This window comes from Cokeromyces recurvatus (assembly GCF_025118155.1).
Source record: "Cokeromyces recurvatus strain NRRL 2243 chromosome Unknown BX663scaffold_8, whole genome shotgun sequence".
Taxonomy (NCBI): Eukaryota; Fungi; Mucoromycota; class Mucoromycetes; order Mucorales; family Mucoraceae; genus Cokeromyces; species Cokeromyces recurvatus.
This window is the reverse complement of record NW_026251394.1, coordinates 126789-146572: the sequence shown is the minus strand read 5'-3', so window position 1 is coordinate 146572 and position 19784 is coordinate 126789. Positions and strand designations below refer to the sequence as shown.

General features: G+C 32.0%; 7 protein-coding genes across 7 annotated transcripts; 4 read left to right on the top strand and 3 right to left on the bottom strand.

The window, feature by feature from the left end:
• Window positions 1-144: 144 nt before the first annotated feature.
• On the top strand, window positions 145-2096 carry BX663DRAFT_550586 (uncharacterized protein; the record flags this gene model as incomplete). Its single annotated transcript, XM_051531223.1, has 8 exons — window positions 145-258; window positions 325-402; window positions 460-590; window positions 664-781; window positions 848-1089; window positions 1182-1680; window positions 1743-1970; window positions 2046-2096. 8 exons carry the CDS (start codon window positions 145-147, stop codon window positions 2094-2096), a joined length of 1461 nt encoding a protein of 486 aa, XP_051384172.1.
• A 110-nt stretch (window positions 2097-2206) lies between these two features.
• BX663DRAFT_550585 (uncharacterized protein) lies at window positions 2207-4120 on the bottom strand (the record flags this gene model as incomplete). The annotated part of the gene is made up of 4 exons (XM_051531222.1): window positions 2207-2380; window positions 2493-3172; window positions 3231-3437; window positions 3562-4120. The coding sequence occupies 4 exons, from the start codon at window positions 4118-4120 to the stop codon at window positions 2207-2209; spliced, it is 1620 nt and encodes a 539-aa protein (XP_051384171.1).
• A 1711-nt stretch (window positions 4121-5831) lies between these two features.
• BX663DRAFT_550583 (uncharacterized protein) lies at window positions 5832-6453 on the bottom strand (the record flags this gene model as incomplete). The annotated part of the gene is made up of 2 exons (XM_051531221.1): window positions 5832-6322; window positions 6381-6453. The coding sequence occupies 2 exons, from the start codon at window positions 6451-6453 to the stop codon at window positions 5832-5834; spliced, it is 564 nt and encodes a 187-aa protein (XP_051384170.1).
• A 980-nt stretch (window positions 6454-7433) lies between these two features.
• BX663DRAFT_504215 (uncharacterized protein) lies at window positions 7434-9913 on the bottom strand. Its single transcript, XM_051526887.1, has 4 exons — window positions 9590-9913; window positions 8100-9473; window positions 7888-8042; window positions 7434-7812 (listed from the first exon to the last, which is right to left on the bottom strand). The coding sequence occupies exons 1-4, from the start codon at window positions 9857-9859 to the stop codon at window positions 7668-7670; spliced, it is 1944 nt and encodes a 647-aa protein (XP_051384169.1). The 5' UTR covers window positions 9860-9913; the 3' UTR covers window positions 7434-7667.
• A 10-nt stretch (window positions 9914-9923) lies between these two features.
• On the top strand, window positions 9924-10943 carry BX663DRAFT_504204 (vesicle transport protein). Its single transcript, XM_051526886.1, has 5 exons — window positions 9924-10056; window positions 10142-10247; window positions 10306-10484; window positions 10557-10638; window positions 10689-10943. The coding sequence occupies exons 2-5, from the start codon at window positions 10194-10196 to the stop codon at window positions 10719-10721; spliced, it is 348 nt and encodes a 115-aa protein (XP_051384168.1). The 5' UTR covers window positions 9924-10056; window positions 10142-10193; the 3' UTR covers window positions 10722-10943.
• Window positions 10944-11343: 400 nt separating this feature from the next.
• Window positions 11344-16584, top strand: BX663DRAFT_485030 (uncharacterized protein; the record flags this gene model as incomplete). The annotated part of the gene is made up of 2 exons (XM_051524584.1): window positions 11344-11369; window positions 11556-16584. 2 exons carry the CDS (start codon window positions 11344-11346, stop codon window positions 16582-16584), a joined length of 5055 nt encoding a protein of 1684 aa, XP_051384167.1.
• A 1106-nt stretch (window positions 16585-17690) lies between these two features.
• Window positions 17691-19596, top strand: BX663DRAFT_432278 (glycosyl transferase; the record flags this gene model as incomplete). Its single annotated transcript, XM_051522918.1, has 6 exons — window positions 17691-17847; window positions 17915-18077; window positions 18175-18414; window positions 18508-18684; window positions 18750-19320; window positions 19393-19596. The coding sequence occupies 6 exons, from the start codon at window positions 17691-17693 to the stop codon at window positions 19594-19596; spliced, it is 1512 nt and encodes a 503-aa protein (XP_051384166.1).
• Window positions 19597-19784: the final 188 nt, after the last annotated feature.

Here is a 19784-nt window from a genome sequence, read left to right as displayed (position 1 = left end):
GCCAAAAAAAAAAGGGTATTGCGTTACAATATGTTGCTATGCAAATCAGTGTGGCTGATGATTTTTTTTTTTTTTTTTTTTTTACCATTTAACAAAAAAAGTAATAATTTGGTTTATTTCCTTATTTTCTATTATATACAAACTATGTCTCTTGATTGGGAGCGATGTAAAACCATTCTAAAACGAAATAACGATTCACTCTTAGACATTATTCAACATCAAGATTACCTAAAAGCTTTTTTTACTCGCTTATTAAGGGTAATAAAAAATGTTCTTTTTTTTTTTTTGATAAAATAAGATAAACAAATTAATGATTCATTTTAGATTTTGAAAGAAACGGAAACAGCTAATGCATGTGCTGAATTGTATCCAGAAGCTGGTCCCCTATTAACTTTAGCCTCAGTACAGTCATTTACCTTTAACAGATTCAGTATAGTTAACATTGACTTTTTTGTTTAGACACATTCATATATTGGCTATAATCCTTTATTAGCTTCTTTGGTCATTGCTTGTTTGATTGAATATAGCAAATTAGATCCTGATACTCTTCAAGATAAAACATTTCTTTCAAGAGATGATTCAAAATATAGGTAAGTCAATTCATATATGTATATTCCTTAAAAAAAAGGTTAAAACGTTGTATTTTTTTTTTTTAAATCCTAGATCTATCATTTGGTGCATCATTCGTTTACGACGTTTTATTCATACTGCTCAAGATGACTTGAACACCTACGACTTAATCAAACAAATCACTCATAGAATCTCTGATAAAAAATTAAGTGTAAATGAGAAAAAAAAAAGTGATGCAGGAAATGAACGACTAATATATATATTCATACATTATTAGAGTCATACAATTACACGATTGACGGATATGAGCTTAGCTCTTGTTCACGAAAAAGAAGCATGGCCACTCATTGAAAAACTTGTTTACTATGCTGTAGATCATATTCCATTTAATATCACTGATCCTGTTCATTTTAATAAACCTGAGCCTATTTTATCTATTCTATTTATAGACTCTCTAACGAATCCAGATAGCATTTTACGAACTCTCTACCTGCAGTGGCCTCATGATTTAAAAATCAAGTAAAAAAAAAAAAAAAAAAAAAAAAAAAAGAAAGGAAAGGAAAAGAAAAAAAAATAGGGTTGAGCTTTTTTTTTTCTCTTTTTTTTTACAGATTATATATGAATTATGAACAAGTACTGGAAATGGAAGTCTTGAATCTTATTGAAAGATATCTTCGTCTTCAAACAGATTGCTATGAACCTTTAGATCATCTTTATAGAACTATGTTGGAGAATGAAGATATTATTCAAGTTTTAACATCTTATCCTACCTTGATCCATCTCTTTTTTGACACATTTTTAATGTACTTGGCTCAATTTCGTGATTGGCGTATTGTACGAATAGGACAATGTTGTATACTCTGTCTATTATTTGAACAAAGAGAATCTACTGATTACAATAACTTGGTAAGGTTATTGGCATGTAAAGAGTGGCGAAATGATGCATATAGCGATATCACAGATTATATCTATGCAGGATCAAAGGAAACCATGTTATTACGACGGGATATGGCATGGTGTCTTTCATTAACTTCATTCCCATTTCTTTATCGTTGTATATTTGAATTAGTTGAATGGAATCGACAAAAGAGTGAGCGATGGACATCCAAGGTATATATATATAAAGTACATACGATGAAGATAGTAAACGTCTGTTGTGTCTATTTTAATAGATGGAGAATGAACTCATTTATATCAACTGGGTTATTTATCCAAGTATGGATGTACGTCAATCACAATCACTTTCTGACTTGAGGAGCTGGATTCAATTTAGTCTTGATTTATATCATGATTTACCTAAAATATGGAGAACTTTATTAAACAGTAATGGATCCATTCTTGCTTGTTTCATGATAGCTTTACTCGACTTTTATAGTGATATAGAAGAGCATACAGCATTGGTAAAGAAAAATTATATACATGTATATATATAAAAAAATAGCTATTTATCTTAATCTATGTATAGATTGACGCAGTATTTTTTGATGATAACGCAAATGAAATTGGGCTTATTTATGTCTTTTTAGATTATTTACATACTATTCAATGCAATCCTGACCTTTACTTTATTCATTTTCATGATATGATACCCACACTTATAAATTATATACTTTCAAAGCTAATCTAATCTATTTTATTATTCTGGTTTCCCAATCAAACCTTTACCCCAATTTTGGATGACACGAGAACATTGATTTCGAATATGTTGAGATCGAGGTGTCTTCCAAAGCCCTAAAGCATCTAATTGTCTTGCTTGATATACACATTGTTCCCAATAAAATTTAGCATAAATACGATTTTCAACCACATTCTAAATACATAAATTTGAGTAAAAGTCAAGTTTCAAAGAAAGGAACTTTCAAAAAAAAAAAAAAAAAAAAAAAAAAAAAAAAAAAAAAAAAAAAAAAAAAAAAAAAACTTACATCAAAATCAGATATTTCAGCTTGTCTTGGCAAAGAAACCATAAAATCATTTGGTAAAATCCATATTTCATTTCCCTGTAAATAACTTGAAAAGATACAAGCAGCACGACTGTCTAAAAACCTTTCAGAGCACCATGGCTGAATTGTTTTAGATTCTATCACAACAGGCTCATAATGAAATTCGTATTTTTTTATAGCATATAATGATTCAGCATCCATCCAATGTTCCAAGTCAGTAGGACCTTCGTTTTCTTTCCAATGACGATCTTCTAGTACCATTTCATCCTGACTTAATTTAATGATAAGTTGTGATTTATCATGTGGTATACTGACAGTTATGTCATTACCCTTCGTAAATTTGAAAGTAGGAATAGCTAACATGTCTCCTGTCTTTAGAAGATGATCGATACGATCTCTGTTCATATCAAGCGTGCGACGAAGATCAGTGGCAGGGATGACTCCAGCGGGCAAGTCCATTACATAATCTGTACGAGCGAATAATCTGGCCAAGTTACGCTCAGCGTTACGAGGAAATAAGACATTTACTTTATTGCTATTCATAGGAACAAGATGTAAATCAACGTTACGATTCAATTCAGGTATATCTTTATATTCTTGATTGATTTGTGCAATAGATGATTCATCATTTTGATCAATATGAAGGGTAGCTGAAATAGGTCCTATATATATATATATATATTAACATTTGTTTACTAATGTATAAATCTTGAGTTATACCATCCCAATGACGAATCAACTCCTTCAATTCATTCCATGTCTCAGTTGTAAAAGTCGTTATAACAGTGACTCCATCTTTTTCAGGTACTGTTGTTGCCTTTTTCCAGAAAGGTTGGATATTTTTAGCTGCTTCATAATAACTTTTACTGAATAGTTTATGCATCTTTAATCCATGAGTGATTTCATCTAGAAGGGAATAAGATTCATCTATACCGAAAAATGCAGAGGATTAATTTCAATTATACTTGACCTTTTTTTTTTTTTTTTTTTTTTTTTTTTTTTTTTATTATTATTATTATTATTCTTTTCTTTTGAGAATAGAATAAAATACCTTGATCATATGTTCTTTGAGGTATCCAATATTTATTTTTACTTTTGACAACTTTCTGTTGTTGTCGTTGTGATAGCTTATCGGTTGAGGTAAGATACTTCCAAGTATGATTTAATGATAAAAAGACAGAAAATATAATGTAAAACAAGATTATAAATCTCAATAGCCGGGAATGAGTAAGGTAAGTGATGAGACGAGGTCGTTTAGCAGTGCCACCAAATGCAACATTGGCATGTTTTGCATGAGGTAAAAGGGAACCTGGAGGGTTTAAGAAGGAATGAACTCTTAATATAATAGAATTAATAAACCGAGATAAATTCCATTGAGTGTTATAAAGATTTGTAGCTGCAGTGGATTTAACAATAGAAGGGTTTATATGACGTTGCTGTTGCTGTTGCTGTTGCTGTTGCTGTTGCTGTTGTTGCTGTTGCTGTTGTTGCTGTTGTTGTTGCAGTAGTTGCAAAGAAGACTTTCTTTGATGAGAAGTAGTTTTCGAAGTCGATGTTGTTATAGACGTTGACCTTGAATGCTTTGGCCTAATGGATGGTAAGTCAGACATCTTGTTCTAATTACTACTTTCCCCCTATTGTAACAAATAATAAGAAAAATAAAATTAGTTAATTTTGTTAAATGAGCTGAGATTTGTAGGGGGGTAAAGTTTAAGCCAAATAAGATAATTAGAAATATAAATAAAATAAAAAAAAAAAAATCTTTTTTAGGCCAATAAGAAACATAACTGTGAACTAAAATCGAAGAGTTAAAACAAGTATGTAGTGAACCTATGAATGCAGTTATAGCTAACAAATTCTAGATAATGAATATTGACATCATCATTCTACTATTCTCGTTGTATACAGCAAAATAGATGGTATACGTTAGACAATAAGGTATCAACGACGTTTTAAAAGCCTATCTCCCAACTGGTCTAAATAAAAATGAATAAAATAAACATCAAACATGAATTCTTTCATAGTTTGTCTTTAGCTTGCAAAATGACCACTTGATTAAATAATTTTATCAAGAAGGGAACTCTTTCTTGCATATTTACAGTAAGTATTTATTAACGTTAAATCTTTTAATAAAAAATAATTAATTTATTACATTGAGGCTTTTACAGCTTCTGGATACAAATCAGATCATAATTTAAATAAAACATACATTATAGCTATATTTACTATACAGTAATATATGTGTATAACTATATTTATGTCTATTTATTTATAGTCTGTATATCAAAAACTATTTCTTATTATTAAATAAGCTTATTAAAAGGTTTGTAACTACATAGCATCTATAGTTGTAAAGATTCTAGTCAAGAATATTCTAAATGATAGGCTTAATTTCTATATTCTTGGCATGTCTCTTTGTCTGATTTTTCACACTTATAACCCAAAGTAAGTTCTTTTTTTTTCTTTCTACTCTTTTTCTTTTCTTCAAGCCATTATTTCCTTCTTGATTTGATCCGGATAGAAACAATGTAATAATAAGATTTATCTAATAATCAGTAGTTACAAACTCAATGTTACTAGGCAATAATTTAAACTCCTATTAAACAAATCTACAACCACCACTATTACTGGCAACGATATCCCCGCACAATAATCGATATTTTTATTTTTTTTTGATATCAATTACACATTTTTTTTTAATTAATTTCTTTTCTTTTCACTATTATCATGTCTAATCAGCAATATTACGCAAGCCCACCACCTCAACAGGCTTATTATCCTCCTCCTCCTTCACAACAACAAGGTAGTTACTATCCTCCTCCTCAACAACAAGGCGGTTATTATCAGCCTCAGTAAGTAATTCTACTTCATTTGATTTGATATGTTATGTTTCTTACTGGTTTACATTAGACCACCACCACAGACAATTGTTGTTCAGCAACAGCCTCATAAACAAGATGATTCTGACTGTTGTACTGCTTGGTAAGGGAACCAAAAAAAAAAAGAAGCATTTTATAGTTAATAATAAATAGAAATTTAATATAATTTGTTTTTAGTATGGCTGGTATGCTTTGTTGTTGTTTATTAGATATGTGTACATAAAAAAAAAAAGTCCCTTTTACATCTTATTATTAAAAGAAGAAGAATATATCTATTTGTCTTGTACAACAAATAATTTATAACATGTGTATCTTTTATGTTTTTGTATATGTATAATCATTTTCAGGAACCAAAAAAAAAAAAAAGATGTTTATTATTAACAAAATAGGGTATATAATAAGAAATTAAATAAATAAAATAAATATTAATATAGGCATACAATTATTGCTGTATTATTTCGGTAGTAAACCATTCATTTAAGCATTGATATTTTGCTTGACATCGCTTTAAAGCAGTAGTATTATATTCTGTTATTATTTCTTCTTGCTTAGGGTTTAGCATTTGTGTTAAAAGAGATGATGTATTGCTATAAGATTGGTTTAACTTTTTTTCGAATAAAAGCTCTTCTTCTTCTTCTTCCTCTTCTTCAGATGAAAATACAGAGCAATTATTATCGTCCTCATATTCTTCTTCTTCATCTTCATCATCCAAATAAAATTTTGAAACTGGTCTTTGTATAATGGTATTATTATTATTATTATTGGTAGTAGTAGTGGTAGTAGTACTCGTGTCGGCAGTGGCGCTGTTATTATTAATTGATAGTTTTTGTTGATGACAATGATACCACAATCTCCAAGTAAAATTTTCTACACGAAATTTATCTTGAAATTGTCTCTTTGTTAATAAAGCTTGATTAACAGACTTATTTGAGACTATCAATAAATGTGTGAATAAGTTATTCTTCTTCTTTATCATTTATTATTTACTTACACTTCCATAATGTCCATAATTGATCTGTATTTAACCAGTCCAAACATGTTAAAGATAGGGGTAATTCATTCATATTGTAAGTCATTTATTTTTTATTTTCTTTTTTATTTTTTTCTTATTTTTTTCTTTTTTTTTCTTTTTTCTTATTTTTTATTTAAAATATATATATGTGTATATAAATATATATATAATAAAATAAATAAATAAATAAAAAATAGGAAAGAAAATAAGATTTATTTTTCTATCTCATTTATATATCTCCTCCATAGCAATTCTCCTCCCTTTTAATTCTTCTTTCTCTCATCCCCCCCAAATGATAATAAAAAATCCCCTCCCCTCTCCCCCCACTCACTTTTAACTATCGACCCCAAAATATGTTAAATATAAGAACTCAGAATTATGTTTCACAATATACAAAAGAAAAGAAAAATTCTGGGTAAATAGAAAATAAAAAAATACAATGCGAGCCTGTTATTATAGCAATTCATAATAATAGGGCTGGCAATGGAATCTATTACATGTGTGCGTGTACTTGTGTCTGTAGGGAAAAACACTGTATACAAAAATATAAGCAAAAAAAAAAAAAAGTTCATTATCTATCACATATCTTTTAATAATCTAGAACCAACAAGTTCTGTAAGACAATTTTCAGATTATATAATAAAAATAGATTTTAGCCATGTGGAGTAAGCAGTTGTTATTATAGGGCTTTTGTTTAATCGATAATAAACAGGGCTTCGTTGTTGTTGATAGTGGGAAGAAGAAGAGTATTCATTATATTTGTAAGTAAATAAAACACTCTAAAAAGAAACCCCTTCTCTTTCTTTAAATAGTATAGTCAAGTACATTATTTTTAGTTTTCGGTAATTTAGTCTATTTCTTCTTCTTCTTTTCCCTAACATATTATATAATCTTATTTAATACTAACTAATAATGATCTCTTCTCTCTCGCTCTCATTTTTTTTTTTTAATTTAACAACGTCAAAATCAAATTTCTATATATGGACGGGGAATGAAAACTTTCTACTATCGATTCAGAAGATTTCCGTCTTCTTTTTTTTATCTTTCCCTCCAAAATGATCCTTTTTTTTTTTTTTTTTTTTTTTTTTTTAGTTTATAATGGATAGTCTTATTGTGTAATGTTGTGTACACGACCATGATAGCTTTTCTATTTCTTATTTGTCAACTTTATTTATTATTTCTCTCTCTCTATATTTATATACATATACGCTTATGCAATGATAATCGATATTATATAACAATAGAACTCCTTAAATTGCATCCAATTTATCGAAGATAAATAAACCAAATTTCACCTATTAATACAGCACATGCCCCTAAAGCAATCAGTGGCAAGATGGCTAAATTCCATTTCAAAAATTGAAAATACCCCAATGTATAAATACCTTTTGTCTTTAAAATATGATCAAACCTGTTGATATCAAAAAAAAAGTGAATGATATATAAGCCATTTTTTTTTTCTTTTTTTTTTTCTTCTTCTTCTTACATGATGCCTGCAAGACTACCAACTTGTGTTAAACACGCCCCTAAATTACTTCCAACGATTAACCCCAACAAAAATCCTTGCATAGTCGCATCATCATGTACGTGCTGTGTAAAATTGGGGTGTTGAATAATTTGTGTAAATAAGATAGTCATTGGCTAAATAATCATAATAAGTCATTTTTTTTTTAAGTTCTATTAAATCTCGTTTCTTACCAGGTTGTTCAATAGCTGACATGCTAGGATAGATACAAACACAGTCCCAAGAACGGCGGTCGCATAATTTTTTGCAAAGATAGCCATGGCTGTGGCAAAAATTCCCACCCATCCTTTTTCGGAAAGGGTTTCAATCAAGATAAACATGCCAAGACTAAAAGGGAGAATAGCCCAGGGCATGCGTAAGAAGACGGCTTTAAGGGTAGGAAAATGGGTTCCAAACCAATTTGTAAGATGATAGAGAGGCGTCCAAAAATAGAGTTCGAGACGTGTGGGGTTCTGACTGCTGGTGGTCATTCGGGCTGATGGATTCTCTTCAATGGGGGTTGCTGTCTTCTTGATGATTGGTAGAGGCAGTGGCTGAGATTCAAGCATAGGCGTACCTGATCTAAGTCGTAGACTTGACAAGACCTCCTCTCCTCGTCGTGCTTGATTCTGATGTGAAAAAATGCCTCCAACATGATTCTGTCCAAGTGGGCTAGTACCTATGTCGGTTGTTTGATCATTTGATAAGACAAGTGCTGCTGTTCCGTGATGATTCAACTCTGTTGTTGTTGTGTTATTTGTCATGATTCGTGTTATACTATTCCTTTTTTTTAAAATAGGTAACGGAATATTTGTACCCTCTCCCTTATCATCATTAGCCTCTGCCACTGATGGATGTTTATCTTCATCATAGACCAAGACTTGATCATGCTGTGCTGTATGTAAAAATGGTCTCGGAAAGCGACGTTTTATGTTTAAAATGTGACTAAATGAGATACCCAGATCATGCCGTATGTCTCTAATGAACATAACGCAAGCAAACGGTAAAGTAACCATCCAGACAGGTACGCTCACAAAGGAAGTAGCTACGAGCGTAATCAAACAACAAGCCAAGAGGATCAGTCCGAATATGGCTCCATGGGGATCAATCAATACAGATCTAGGTTCAGCATCAGGTGGATTAATGGTACGTGGTAGATAATAATGGCTTCGGAACAAGATACGCAGTACAACGTAAGCTAAAAGAATGCAGACAAAGGTAGGTAATAGCATCCAGGCTGAATAACTAATAAAGCTGATACCATAAGCCTCAGAGACAACGACATTAGTCGGATTACCAATATATAGAGCCATTGAGGCAATATTAGCTGTTGTAAATTCGCTCATCAAAAAGGCAGTAGGACGAATATCGGACACTTTGGTAAAATAGGAAAGAAAGACGGTGCCGGTCAAGATGACAACATCATTGCTCGTAAGACCGCTCATAACACTGGTAAGGATAAAAAAGAGAGTAAAAGCCAACATTCCTCGATTTCCTGCTTTCTTTGATACCCAAAAAGCGCAAAATTGAAAGATGCCTGTCATGTCTAAAGAAATACAAATGTAGGCCTACAGTAACTGAAATAATTAATACAATATGAATTTATAATAATCGTGTGTATGTATGTATGTATGTATTTGTTTTATTTATTCTTTTCTATGTATCAAAAAATAATATATTTTACTAAAGAGTAGAATAGAATAAGAATGGCCCATGGTTGTACACCCATTGTACCTAAAAAACCTCTTTTAACAATATCAAAATCTATAGCACGACAAATAAGCAAGATTAAAACACCCAAAGGGGGAACAGTTGCAATATTCAAATAGATTTTAATATAAGGACCTATCCTAAATTTAATAGGCCTTATCACTAACATTATAACGCATATAAATATCACTAGTGTCACATAAGAATAAGCTGTTAACTTTGTAACATCTGTTGAATCTGCCATTATGTTATTATTAAAAAGAAAAAGAAATTAAATAAATAAAACAAAAGAACTGAGTTTCTTTTTTTTTTTTTTATATTCATATTTATCAAAAAAATAGTAATAAGGTAATATCGACGTAAATTTTTCTTTTTTCCATCTATTTTTTTTTTCAATCAAATTACAAGAAAAAAGGGGGATGTGGTTAAGTGATAGTCAAAGTAAGATGCTCATTCTTTATTTCAATCTTTTTCCTTTCTTTCTTTCTTTCTTTCTTTCTTTCTTTTTTTAATCTAAAACAAAAAGATGAAACTTTATAGAGATTGGTGTTGGATTAACAGCATTTGGATTATTTTTTATGATGTTGGGTGTTATGCTATTGTTTGATGGTGGATTAATGGCAATAGGCAATGTAAGACAAGTGTAATTAGAATAGGAACAATATAAACATTTATTATTGTTATTACTAGATCCTTTTTTTATGTGGAATCACGACTATTATTGGACCTAAAAGTACATTTATATTTTTTTCAAGAAAAGAAAAATTAAAAGGAACAGTTTGTTTTTTGGGTGGTATTTTCTTGGTAATTTCTAAATACCCAATTTTGGGATTTATTGTAGAAATCTTTGGTTTTTTGAATTTATTTGGGTAAGCTTATGAGTGTAAAAATATATATATATGTATTAGTATACATATAATTGATGGGCTTTACATTATTAGCGATTTTTTTCCTGTCGTGTTTGGTTTCTTGAAACGACTTCCTATCATTGGTCCTATTTTATCTCATCCTATACTTCAAAAAGTAAGATTATAATATATTTATTTGCACACATATTGACAGCTATTTAATAGTTTGTTCCCAGAGAAAGTCGTACTCGAGTATAAATTTAAACAATAAAATCATTTCATATTTCACATGTTGTGTATATCAGATTTGATGAAGAATGTGTAGTGTATTTTATTACCCCTTGAGTGCATCAGGTATTATTATTTTTTATTTTTAGTCGTTACCCCTTTTTTATTTTTTATTTTTTTTTTTATGTGTGTATCTTTTTGATTGCGCCCTCTCCACACCCCCCTTTCTTCCATTATAAACTCCTAAAATACAGATTTTTATTTTTTATTTTTTATTTTTCTCTTATCTCTCTTTCTTTATTATTATATTTTTCATATCTTGCATGTAATAAAAAAAAAATGGACACTTCATCTGTTACAACTTTACAACTTCACAATAAAAAAGAACAATGCTTGTTACATTGGATCAATAAATTTATCACTATAGCATCCATTGATGTTTCCATACCAACAATAATATCATTGCTTCAAACATTATTTCACTTGACATTTGATTCACAACAACAGGATTTACAAGATATTTTCAATCAAATTCATTCCATTGTTCCTGAAATTTTCATTGATTCTTTTAATAGTGATTCAACAGTACTAGTACTAAGTTTTATTCAATCCCAATATCACATCTATCATATCATATATACCATTTTAAAAAATGAACAGTTATCATTTACATTTTATGTAAGCTATTTTAAATATGTTACATTAAACATATGCTCAATAAGATATAAATGAACTATTATTATTTCTTCTAAATAAGGCTCATCAATTTATACCCGCCAATCAATTCACTCACATACAAGCGAATTTACTTTTATGGTCCAACTTTATATTATCACACTATCATTCTTCTGTACATGATTTCAGCATAAATTCGTGGAAATCAGGCACTCTCTTTCTCTATATCTTACATTATCATCAACCCTCATTAGTACCCGATTTACAACGGTGCGAACACATAGAAGATTTAATTTTGGAATGTATAATTGATCCGCAGCCATATCATCATTATCTTTCTTCAATTCTCTTCCTTCATTCTAAAGAAGAGAATGAGGATGATGATGATGATGAATATGTTGTCTTCCAATATTTATTAGAGCTTATTTCTTATTTAAAAACACCCACGACTGAACAAATCCTACAACGACAAAGGGATATCGATCATTTCAAGAATATCCCATTAAACTCCTCTGCAAGTACTATCTCTTCTTCTTCTTCTGCTCCTCATGATACACCCTCTCTTTATCATAGTTCACTTGAAGAAGAAGAAACGTATAGTACAACAACTACAGTTACATCCACTTATCTCTCTCATAAAAAGATAACAACAACAGCATCCTCTTCTATAAAATATTATTGTTATGGTGCATCACGTGAAACTATCCTTACCGAAAAATTGAACCGATTGCACCATCATCTTGTTCTCATGACACCTACAGAAGTGGTAAATGAGGAAGATTACAAAGAATTTGAACAACAATTAGCTATGATTCAAGAGGACTTTGATGCCCTTCAAGATGAACTAGATGATTTTGAAAAGTCAGAGGACACGAGTTGGCGGCCACCGCAATACGAAGCATTTCAAGTTGATCTCTGTAAGCGCTTCCGATTACTTGAAAAGTTTGCTCAAGATGTTAAATTTACAAAGCTGTGTCGACTTGTACAACAAGAGCTTGATTGGGTGACGCAAAAGATGATACAGTCCGTTAGAACCTACGATGATATTATCGAGTTAGATGAACATATGATGCTATCCCTGACCTTCATGGACCGTCTCGTGTACGTAACAGGGACCCTTACTCATTTGATCAAATTAGAGGTGCTGCAACAGGACCATCAACGCGTTATGGGTTGGGTGGATGAAGTCAAGGTGTGGTTTAAAGAGGCTGAACGTATCAGGGGATGGATCCAAGGGCATGTCAAGATCTTTAAGGAGCTTGAACCGATTGAACCCTTTGTGGAGACCCTAGAGATGACGCCAACTGCATTAAAACAATTAGTAGAGGAGCATCAAAGATTAGAAACAACGATTGACTTGTTCCATAAGGAAGACATGGCTCGATTACGTACCCACGTCAAGACATTAACCCATGGTGACTTTAGTCCAGCGGATACCACCACGATCGAAATCACCTTATCCACTCTGACAACGCTGGATGAATTGACACGATTAGTAAGACTACGAAGGGAACGATTAGAGTTGCTTGAAGAACGCATTAAATGGGAGACTGCCTTAGAGGATGCAGTTGCATGGTTAAAGAAAACTGAAGGCGACCTTGAGGATCTCTTTAAAATGGCACAATGGCAGCAGCAGCAGCAGATAGAGACCGTAGATACGAATGATGCAATCATTATTCATACGTTATTAACGTTGGAGCATAGCATGTCAGAATTTGATTTGACACTGTTTACAAAGACAGTAACTAGTTTCCAGGACCTGGACACTCTATCGCGTGTGGACTTGCCTGATGGTATAGAAAGGAGACAAGTTGAGTGTGAGCAGCGATTTGAAGATCTCATGAAACGGATGGCTCTTGCTAGGGCCATTGTTGAACAGCGTTTGAAATTGACAGAGTTTGTGAATCAAATAAAGAATGTCTTTGAGGAAGGCAAAGAGTTATCTGACCAATTAATGACGAATAATAAAGAAGTAACATTAAGTGAAGAGAAGGAGATGACAAGTCGTGTGAAAGAGTTGCAGAATGATATCCTTCAGCTGATCTCGAATCAGATCCCTTGCCCGGAACCCAATGATAGGATTGATAACTACCTATCTGAACAGCGTCAGAGATTAACTGCCCTGAATGATGACTTAACATCTCAATTAGATCTATTCTGTCATCTTACTCAACAATATCGACAGATGAATGACTATCTAGAGGAAGGTAATCAACTCTGTACATGGGCCGATCAACAATCATATCAACTTGATCAGTTATCTTTGCAGATCCCTCACGAAGATATACATCGTCTTGAATGCGACCATGAACAACACATTCAAAGGTTGCTACATAAAAAGAATAAAGTCATTGAGCTCTTAACAGACATGCGACGATTGAACGATACGAGACTGACTGATATGTCCCTCAAATTGGAGAATTCCTTTGATTGTCTTGAGCTGGCATTAAAAAGGACATCTCAAGAGCTGAATAATCGTCGTAAAGAATTAGAGGATTCAAAGGAGAAGACGAAGCGATTTAGGTTGTTGCGTCAATTTGTGGTTGAGACAAGACATCGAATTCCAGACCTTAAACAACGATGTGGCTTTATAACTGGTCAAGTAGAATCGCAGGATAAAGAACGTTTAGATATTCTAAGAGCCGAGAGCGAAGGGATGGTATCAGATTATCAAAGACGCCAAGAAGAATTTGATCAATTAGAAGAGACGGATGACATTCAATGGATGCAGTTAGGACAAGACCTGAATAGTCTTAATGTCTTTTGCGGTATGGTTCAGCAATGGTATGATCGACAAAGACGACTCAGCATGATTGACACGGAGCTATCTGATGTAGAGCATCTAGTAGTCGACATGGCCTCCGATAATGAACAGTCCCAAGAGAAAATAGATACGATTGAGATTTCATTAGCCAGCATTCATCATTTACTTGAAGAGACAGATTTAAAGACGAATAATAAAGAGGATCCTTTAGAGATAGCCAACTATTCGTGTGCGCGGGATCGATATAATTCTTTGGTTGAAAGAGTCTCAAAGATGGACGAATTGGTGATGAAACTTAAGAAGGATGTCGCTGAGACAACAGCGCATGCAGAGATTGAAAGACACGCAAAAAGTATTCTTCAGTTAGCCAATGATTTAAAAAATGAAATAAAGGATCGTATGTTCACGTTAGAGAATGGTAAATTTGTATCTGAATCAGCTGAAACGATTGATCATCTTTACAAATGTACAGTCGCCTCTAATTTGGAATCCGAGCGAGCTTATCAAGACTTGGTTAAAGAACTTGACCCATCATTGAAACATCTTGATTTATTTGCTGATATTGAAACAGCTGTAAAGGATGTACAGATATGGATTGATAAAGAAAAGCACCAATCCTATTTGGTTCGAAAGATTTATATTCATGCTAAAGCAGCCAAGGATATAAAGACATGGGTCAATCATTGTTCAAATGCCATTTCCAACTTACCTACAGACGTTTGCATGCATGATGAACAAGAATTACGAGATGAGCTAGAGGCCCTAGATCGAAAGATGAATGAAATGCGACCCACGATACACGCCTTTGAAGCCATGAAATCACGTATCCTTATGATGAACTATCATGATATCAGTTTAGGGCAGCAAAATGAAACAATCAAGGAATCAGTATATAAACGTGAAACTGACATCTTGGAAGCTTGGTCTAAACTTGATGAACAGCTTATGGATGTTCGTAGATTGATCAATCACTCTAAACGAGACGTGGAAATTGCACGGAAAATCAAGTCAATTTTGACAAGTATTGGAGATCTTAAAGATCGTCTTCAGACGATCACAGTTTGCAAAGGGGATACTATATTAGATTGCCCGCTTGCATCCATACCTACAGATCATCATTTAGCAACTATCAAATGTGAACTTATGACGGTACAAGGTGATGTAACTAACCGTCTTGAACCCTCTATTGAAGAGCTAGATCAGATGCTTGTTAGTAAAAATTCAGTTATCTCTCAACGTGCAGAGATAACGGCTGCTGTAAAAAGTTTACATGATCTACTAAAGACAAAGCAGAATGAAGTTTCAGGAGCAGAAAAGATGCAAGAGTTTTTAACGGTAACAGAGGAACTAGAAGTATTATTACTAGCATTAGCAGAAGTCGTCTCACGTACATCACCTCAACCTCATAGTAGTCGAGCAGACTTACAAGCGATGTTGATTGATCTGGATACCCGATATCGTTACTATGAACCAAAAATTAATGATCTTATGGAGGAGCTCAAGGAAGTCTCGAGACCCCTTCTCGACGATACTCGTGTCACCCACTGTCTCTGTCAATTTTATAAACGATGGGCAAAATTACAAATAGATACAGAATCTAAAAAGACAGAACTCATGAATCTGATTGATCCTCTTGGTCAAACTGCATTTGACGTGTCTTTACTAGAAAGAGGTCGACGAGCGATTGATTTAGCAAAACGGGTGACCATGCAACGATCACCCACTCCAAACATGATGCAGTCGACGCCTCGTTATATGGCAGGTCGACAAACACCTTTAACATTTGCAACCGCGGCACGCGCAACGATAAAACGTACAGTAGGCGGTACGGTTTCTCCAACTGCAAGAAAAGTGGTATCACGACAGGTAGCAGTACAACAACAACAACAACAACAACAACGCCGTCGATCACCCACCAAGCCCCATGAAGCCTATATTGCTGATCCAAAGAACGATTTAGATGTAGCTGTGGGTGATATTTTGAATGATTCCCCTTATAAAATTCAAGTAAAAATGGTCCCAGGAGAAGTGGGTAAATATTGGTTTGGAGATGTGAATCCAAAGTTGGCCTATTGTCGTATTTTAAGAAGTCGTATGGTCATGGTTCGTGTTGGTGGTGGATGGGTAGAGCTATCAGAATTTCTACGCGACCATGCACTCCTTGAAGGAAATTTTGTAAAAGGAACAACAGCAACAACAAAAGTAACGCAGGATAGTAGCTATTTAGCTACTATAGGTGTAACAAGTAAAAATAGCTATCGTAATCATGAACAAGACCCTATTTTACGAGAATCTAAATCAACACCTCATCATCCTCCTGGTACTTATGGAATCAAGAAAGGAAATAAATTTTTAGTAACTGTCGATAGGAATGGAAATCAAGTTGAAGTCAAGATGACCAAAGCAAAAAGCAAAAATAACAAATTTATTACACCTCGTCATATTAATATTTAAAAAGAGCAATCTTAACTTATAGGAAAAAAAAAGAAAAAGATATAATACATAATATAATAACAACAAAGACAAGATGTATATCTATTTCTATATGTTCATAATTGAAATATACTTGTTTATAAGAAAATGCCGTACACATGTGCAAATTTTGATTTATACGTAGCATGATAAATCAGCATATTTACTTTTTATAACTATCTGTTATAATGTGTGTTCTTTGTTGAAAAAAAAAAAAAAGGAAAAAAAGGAAAAAAAAAAAGAAAATAAATTTAGCTTCTTTATATAAAGGTTAATTTATTAGATGTATATGAACGTGGTATCTTTATTTCTCAAATAATTAAAAAAAGATATTACCATTTTTCCCTTTTACTAATGGATAATATTTACTTTAATTTTGCTATATATAATTATCACATTTAGTTCTCCTAAAATAATGGTGTTCATATCATTATCGCTGATTACAAAAGTTGCATACATAATTTATAACCCATCTATTTCTCGCAGTATTGATATTATTGATCATTTTCTCTAAAAGTCAACTTTAAGACCTAGCTACAAATGTATATTTTTATAAATTGAATCTATTTAAAAACAGAATTGTCAGACAGTACAAAGCACTTAAGTTTATGAATAGTATTCAAACGATAAAGACTCATTGATTAATACATCAGTAGTACACATTATATAAATTAAAGCAGTAAATATAATATTAAGGAAAAAAAAAAATTCATGAAATTAGTATTTCATTAAAGATATTTATGTGTACAATAGAATCAATATAGCAGATATGTGTAGCGAAAAAAGTTGATTAATTCTACTTATCAACTGGCAATGTTTCTAACTAATTGATTTATAGAACTTTTCCGGCATTTATTGACTACTGCCTTTATGCCTATTTTCTTTTCTTTTCTTTCAGTGTACTTTTTCTTTTGAAGTAAATCAGATACATTATGTTAGAATGCTCTGAACTAAGTAAAAACAATCTAGGCGCAATTTCAATTTTTATTTTCCTGCTGTCAATTTATATAATTAACAATCTACATATCAACTTAATTTCTCTCTTTCTTTCTTTTTAAAGATTAGTCTCCCTTTCTTTCATTTGTTACATGACGAAGGATTCTACTCCATCCTTATTTATTCATAGTCCCATTAGGAAGACACTTCAGCGCCACGTGCAAAATGAAACCTTATGGACAGTTCCTTTAGTCGCGATCTTGTTTGTTTTTTTAATTCGTTGGATTATCGCTTTATATCCTTATTCAGGTAACAAGTATATATGTATATGTATATACATGTAGGTGTTTATATAATTTACGTGTAACTTGTTTAGGCTATAATATACCCCCTTTGTATGGTGATTATGAAGCTCAGCGACATTGGATGGAATTAACAATACATTTACCTACTTCTCAATGGTATCGATATGATTTACAATGGTGGGGATTGGACTATCCTCCTTTAACAGCTTATCATAGTTGGCTATGTGGTATTATGTAAGCTTATATACGTGTAGATTGTTTATGTATATACAGAATTAAGGCTAATTATTATTTTTTTTTTTTTTTTTTTTTTTTTTTTTTTTGGATTTAGTGGTTCAAAAATAAATTCGAGTTGGTTTGAATTAGATACATCAAGAGGTTTAGAGACCGAATCCAGTAAAGTATTTATGAGATCTACTGTATTTGTTTCTGAAGCTTTGATTTATATTCCTGCTGTTTTGGGATTTTGTCAAATTGTCTATGGATCTAGTGGTTATTTAAAGAAACATATGGCAGCTGTCTTGATATTATTGCAGCCTGCGTTAATGATGATCGATCACGCTCATTTCCAGTAAAATAGATTTCACTGTATACTTTTTTTTTCTTTTTTCTTTTTTTTTTTTTTTATAGATGCTAACCCATTTTATTTATTTTACATTTATAGATTTAATAGTGTTATGTTGGGTTTTACTTTATTAGCAATTAACTGCTTTTTAACAAGATATTTTGTACTCGGGTCGATCTTTTTCTGTTTATCATTAGGATTTAAACAAATGGCATTGTATTATGCACCTGCTATTTTTGCATACTTGTTAGGTAAATGCTTTACTGAAAAGAAAGGGTAAGTAACTAATTTTTGGAAAAGATGGATAATGACTACTTTATTTATTTATTTATCTATTTCAGGTTTATTTTATTCATCAAATTAGGCACTACTGTGATGATTACATTTGGCGTATTATTTGCTCCTTGGTTAGGTTCTTTAGATGATCTTAAGCAGATTTTCATCCGCATCTTCCCTGTTGCACGTGGACTTTATGAGGATAAAGTAGCCAATGTTTGGTGTGCAATTAACGTCATCATCAAGCTTAGACAAATTTTATCAGTGGAAGCAACTGTTCGTTTAAGTTTATTAGCTACCTTGGCAGCAGTCGTGCCTATTAGTATCCATTTATGTGCCGCACCCTCTCGAAGAAGATTTCTCTATGCATTAATTAATTCATCTCTGGCTTTCTTTTTGTTTTCTTTTCAGGTACATGAAAAATCAATTCTACTACCTTTATTACCAGTAACATTAGTCACTTTGGAAGAGCCCATCGCGGCTACTATGTTTGTAAATGTTGCTATGTTTAGTATGTTTCCACTCTTGAAAAGAGAAGGGTTAATTTTACCTTATTTTATTACAACAGCCATGTGGAATTGGCTTGTAGAAGGCTATAAAATGAACACCAACTTTTTCACTAAATTATGCACAATTGTAAGTTAAAAAAAAAAAAGAAAGAAAAAGAAGCATATGCAATTAATATGTTAATGTTTATTATCATATTAGGGTATAAATTGTATCTTTATTATATGGCATATTGCAGATATATTGATTGAATCACCTAGTCATTTACCAGATATTTTCACTGTCTTCAATGTCATTATTAGCTGTAGTTTGTTTCTTCTTCTTTTTGTATATTTCGTATATCGTCAATTTACAATTACACCTTATATTTCACCTTCATCATCAAAATTAAAGAAGACACAATAAAACTGACCCTAATTGTTTATAATAAAATAGGATACGTAAAGAATGGCCGTTTAAAAATGGATATTCTATTATTGGTAGTTAAAATTTACTATTAACATAAAGATACTGACATGTATAAAGTCTATTTATAACACGAAGATTATACAGATGACCTTACTTTTTGAGAAAAGAAAAGAAAAAAAAAAAGA